This window comes from Mastigoproctus giganteus, chromosome 13, assembly GCF_048544385.1.
Source record: "Mastigoproctus giganteus isolate SK-2022 chromosome 13, ASM4854438v1, whole genome shotgun sequence".
Classification (NCBI taxonomy): Eukaryota; Metazoa; Arthropoda; class Arachnida; order Uropygi; family Thelyphonidae; genus Mastigoproctus; species Mastigoproctus giganteus.
The window spans coordinates 15,392,813-15,398,812 of NC_143587.1; the positions used below are offsets into that span (position 1 = coordinate 15,392,813).

General features: G+C 37.5%; 1 protein-coding gene across 5 annotated transcripts in view; it reads left to right on the forward strand.

Annotated features, from left to right (window-relative positions):
- LOC150075796 (uncharacterized) overlaps positions 1-5,785 on the forward strand; it is a 40,212-nt gene extending 34,427 nt beyond the window's left edge. For all 5 annotated transcript variants that reach the window (XR_016547836.1, XR_016547837.1, XR_016547838.1 and 2 more), the window contains exon 2: positions 5,001-5,785. Coding sequence is in view for 2 of the 5 variants with exons in the window: in XM_090387822.1 (XP_090243948.1) it covers positions 5,001-5,321 (321 nt within the window). In the remaining 3 variants the exon portion in view is untranslated. The remainder of the gene's footprint in view (positions 1-5,000) is intronic.
- Positions 5,786-6,000: the final 215 nt, after the last annotated feature.

Genomic DNA, 6,000 nt, shown 5'->3' on the forward strand with positions numbered 1-6,000 from the left:
GTTTAGAATTTTGTACTCTGAGCATAAACGATCTTAAAATTTTCCCCTATTTATTTTCTTTTTTTAATATTTCAGAAGTTTACTTATGTTCCCAAATATATGGTAAATCAAAACCAATTATTTTATTTAATAATATTATATTTAATCTTTTTTTTTCCTGCCTGCTCAATCATAGTTTGATTATCTCATAAAATTTTATGTTTTAATCCCTATACGTTAAATTTACATAAAAAATTAAATTAATCGTGTAATAAGTGTTTCAAAATTTCCATTGATTCCAGATTCTTTGTATTTTTGTGTAGTATACAAAATATATATATATATATATATATATGTTAGTGGCTCTGGTTAGCGGCTAAATGATGCAGGGTTCGTTTCAGAGGATGCCAGGCCTAAAATAATAAATAAATAAAGAAAAAGAATTAATAAAAATTAAAACCGAAGTCAAAAGGAGTTCAGTTCAATAAATCAAAACCTAAAACAAGAGTTAAGGTTATTCAAAGTGACCAGATGTAGAGTTATGTGGTTAAGATCAAATAAGTAACAATATAGCCTAAGGAAGAATCAGAGACTAATCTCTTAATCCCTTACTTCCGCAACTAATTAGTTAAAAGTAACTGAAATACTCCTTCCTTGTCACAACGCATATTTGATGTTAACTTAATGATAAAGCAAATGAATCAGCACAATGTTGCTGGATGCTGTGTCCCACAACAACCAACCCAACAATACGCCAATCCAGGTTACAGCTACTCTCGAGGATATGTTGCAATGCAGCCAATTGCATCTGTAGTGACAAATCAAGCCAGCTTGCAATACCAGCGACCATTATTAAGCCACAGCTGACTAATTTTGATCTAAACCAACAACAAGCTATCAGTAACCAAACTCAAGCTCTTTCACAACCAACAACGTCTCCAACATCAAAGATTAGCAGCTTTGTTTTTCACCATCAAGAAAAACAAAGAGAAATAGCCCCGGATCTGATACAAGAAATGTCAAAGCAAAAACAATTCTCAACAGTAATGAGCAACAAATTCGATGTACTAAAACAAGGAAAACTCCTGTCGTGCCTACCATCCATATAGAAATTGTGGACATAAAACCATTACTAGAAAACCTAAACTCAATTATCCCTGAAGAATATATGCACTAGAAAATACCGATTACAGCTTTTATACCCATTCACCAAAAGAAAATAGATACTATAGGGTTGTACTGTGAGATGTACACTACTCTACAGAATTAGCTGACGTCAAAGCTGATATAGAAAAACACAACCATCAGGTTGTGAGGATCTGCAATATAGATTTTTTCGATCTAATGCCAAAGCAAACAATAAAGATATACACAATATCGAATACATCCTTAACGCCAAAATAAAATTCGAACCACCTCATAAAAAAGGGAACTAGTGCAGTGTAAAAGATGTCAACAATATGGACACACCAAAACTTACTGCCAACATCCATTCCGTTGTGTGACATGCGCTAAAAACCACCCGACAACCAGCTGTCCAAAAACTGACAGACAAACTCCAGCTAAATGCGCTCATTGTAGCGAAGTACATCCAGCCAACTATAAAGGATGTACCGTTTACAAGGAGATCCAGGCAAGAAGATTTCTACCGAACAGGGTGAAACAACTGTCAACAACCCAATCAGCAACAACAACAGGCAATGCAGAGCAAGACGCAAGACAACAATCTCAAGTCAGACCAGGATTATCCTACGGTCAAGTAGTGAAAGAAAGATCCCAGCGATTACAAGAACAGAACAACCTCACACAAAACATGCCAAACACAAGTGCAACAATCTCTCTTCAGACTGGAACAAGCTCTAATCAGGCAAAGTTGACAGAAGACATAAGAACGATGCTCAACCTGCTAACAGCACTTTTAGCAAAACTTAAATAATGATAAAATCGTTAAAAATTACTCTTTGGAATGCCAATGGCCTGGATGGACATAGCCAGAAGGTAAAAACATTTATTATTGAACATAACTTAGATATCATGTTGATTACAGAAACACACTTTACAAACAATATCAGAAAAACGAAAGCTAAAACGAGTCAGGCAACTGAGCAGACACCCTAAAGACAAAAGAAATTTTAATAACGCAGCAAGAAATTTAAAAAGAATGCTCTGTGCAGTAAAAAATGAGTCAATTCAAGAACATCTGGAACAGATAACTGCAACTGATGCCACTGACTATGCCTTGTGGAAAGGCACAAAAAGGATAAAACAGCCAACACAACCAGTACCACCTATCAAAAAACCTAACAAAGACTGGGCAAAAAGTGACTCAGAAAAAGCCAACACTTTTGCTGAACACCTGGCAAAAGTTTTCCAACCATATCCCTCTGAATCTACAGCAGAAGAGGAAGAAGGAATCCATCGTTATCTTGAAGCTTCTTATCAACTGTCTCCACTTGTAAAAGCCTTCTCGCCAGCTGAAGTAAGGAGTATCATTCAAAGAGAACTGCATTCTAAAAAAGCTCCGGGGTTCCATTTTATTATTGGCAAAATCCTCAAAGAACTACCTCCAAAAGGACTAATACTTCTAACGCACATATATAATACTCGAGGGTTACTTCCCAGCAGCTTGGAAAGTTGCCCAAATAATAATGATACTAAAGCCTGGGAAACCCTCCAATGAAGTAACATCATACTGTTCCATCAGTCTACTACCAATATTGTCAAAAATAATAGAAAAGCTAATATTAAAACGGCTGAAACCGATCCTAGAAGAAGAAAACTTAGTTCCACCAGATCAATTCAGATTCAGACAGCAACATGTCTGGAAAAAAAAAAATATATTGCTCAGCTGTGTTCTTAGACATCAGCCAAGCATTCGACAAGGTTTGGCATGCATACTATACAAACTGAAGCAGGTTCTATCTCACCAATTATATATAATTATAAAATCATACCTCACGGAAAGATATTACCACGTGAAACTGAAAGAAGAACAAACCAAGTTATACCCAGTACTGTACTCTCTGGAGTGCCACAAGGGAGTGTCTTGGGACGAGTATTATATACCCCGTACGAACCCAAAGATGAGAGGAGGTAGCTCTTCTTATCTTTCCAGTTTATCTTTCCACACCAAAAAAACGATAATATCATTTTGTTTTTTTTTTTGTGCAATCTTTCTTTTTCAAGATTAATCTCCACCATATACAGGGTTACTAGAATTCCTCGTTTTCGAGGACATGTCCTAGTTTTTAGGCGTCCTCGGACATCCCGCGGATTTTACACTTGCGTCCTAGTTTTTTATAAATAATGTTTAGTAATAAATATAAATTTTTAAACTGTCCTAGTTTTTTTCCTGGCTTTTCAATTTTAAATCTGGTATGTATATGTATATACACTGTGCTGCCACTTTATTAGGTACACCTACCTAGTAGCGTGTTGAGCCTTCAAAACAGCCTGAATTCGTCTAGGCATGGATTGAACAAGATGCTGAAAACGTTGTGCAGGAATGGAGTACCATGCAGATGAGTGTGTCATGCAGTTCCTTGAGATTCGACGGAGGTGTAGGCCTGCAGCGAACAGCCTTTTCCAGCTCATTCCAAAGATGTTCAAGAGGATTGAGATCTATGAACTGAGCGGGCCACTGCAGCAAAGAAGAGTCATTCTCATGTTCCCTGAATCATTCCATAGTGGTTCGGGCTTTGTGCACTGGCGCATTATCCTGCTGGAAGTAACCATCTGACTGAGGATAAACTGTCAACATGAACGGATGCACTTGGTCAGCAACGATGTTTAGATACGAGTGGCATTCAGACGTGAATTTATGGGTATCAATGGACCCAACGTGTGCCAAGAAAACATTCCCCACACCATAACACTGCCCTCCACCACCCTGCACAGTAGTCGTCAGACATGACGGGTCCATGGATTCATGTTGTTTTCGCCAAATTCTGAGCCTTCCATCAACATGATGTATCAGGAACTTCGACTCGTCAGACCAAGCAACTGTTTTCCAATCCTCGATAGTCCAGTGCTGGTGTTGCTGTGCCCACAGGAGGCGTGCTCTCTTGTTATTCATTAATATGCGATGTGGCCGTCGGCTGTTGTAGCCCATTCGCGACAAAGTGCGGTTAGTGGCCCGTTGCGATATTTTGTTCTGCGCACCAAGGTTGTATTCTGACATGATGTGCAACATTGTGGCCCGTCTGTTTGCTTGCACAGTTCTAGCCATCCTCCTCTGACCTCTCTCATCAACAAGCGATTTTCTTCCACAGGAGTGCCGTTGAGAGGATGTTTTCTGTTCGTTGCACCATTCTCGATACACCCTTGAAATTGTGGTGCGTGAAAAGTTCAGAGAACTGCCGTTTCAGAGATGCTTTGTCCAGCACATCTTGCACCTACTACCATGCCACGTTCGAAGTCCGTTAGATCACTCCTTTTCCCCTTTCTCGCTACGGTTTGTACGCTTAACTGATACTAGAAAGGTTGTTCTTCTGCATTTATATCCACAACGGTGGTCATGTGACTTGCAACGTTGTGGACAAGCCATTTGTGTGCACAGCAGGGGTGTACCTAATAAAGTGGCAGCACAGTGTATATATTTATATAAAATAGATTTTATATTAAACATAATATAAAATTTAATCTCGTTGGTTACTGCGTGCACAAATCTATAAATTGTTATAGAATTATACGTTTTGATGTTTTTTTATTTTGAATTGTAATTGTGAGTTTTTATTATTATATTACGTTTCATTTAATGGAAAATCTAGATTAATTTTAAGCACCTTGCAGGCTGAAATTTGTTGTAAAAGCAGAACAGTAAGAAACATTAAAAAAAACAAACAAACAAAACATTTATTTATAAAATAAAATCAATTATATTTATTGATGCTTGGTTTGCTTTAAGACTATTTCGCTAAGTCATTGTATTACCTTGGAACTTATATTCAATTTAACTATTAGTATTTATAGAACTGTTTAAACAATAAAATGGGTGATTTATAATTCTTTATTCGTTTTAGGATGAAGATGGAAATGTGACAATCTCTGCTTCAGATCCAAGATTCATCGACTACTGGAGAGATAAAATGACAAAGAGTTTCGAGAACCTCTTTGATCGAAACGAACTCACTAAAGTGATTGTCCTCAGTTCAGTATCTGTGGTTTTTTTCCTTCTCGCTGTATTCCTGATTGGAGTCATTGCGTGGGTCAAAGTGGAACACGACAGAGCGGCAAGAGCAGAGTCAGATCTGGAATCTCCGATAATCAATGACCACGATGATAGCAGGTTTAGGTACATCGACGAAGGAAGCGACTTCAGTTACTCTGTGACCCGGGTCTAAGAATGTTTAGGCGTGGTTTCTCTACCTACAACGAATAACCCGACGACTCAATAAGAAAATACATTCCTTAAAAGAAATTTGCAATAGTTTAGCTTGTTGAGCTTCGATGTCCTGGATGGAGAGGAAGAAGTCAAGCAAATGTGGTTCCAGGTTGCACGAGACTGGACATAGGACACGTATTGTATTTGATTTAAGGTCGATTATAGAAAAGGCTTTTAGATTAAGAATATTCGGATGATTAAACGCCATGGTTATCAAATTGGAAAGATAACAAAGTGTTTGGAAACTGGGATTTAAATGCCTTGGTTTTTGCCAGAGTGTTAGATTACTTGTAAGTCACTGGAGTCATCAGTCTGAGGTCATCGTAATGTGGTGCCAGTTTTCTAAACGACCTTTGTTATTTCTATGGCCTTGGATTACTCACTTTATCAAAGAATTTCTGTGGTTACCATCAACGGATCGATAATAAATCTATTTCCTGTTAATCCTTAAAAAAAAAAGCAATGTAAATAAAACATAAAATGTAAATAATGGTTTACGAAGTCGTTGATGTTTTTATTTATTTTAAATTATGAAATGAAACTTGTTTCTTTTTAATAATCGAATTACTGACTAAGTTGTTTCAGTTGCTGGCAGATGGCGCCACTCTGATAACACAGTTTCCATGGCATTTTGCCAG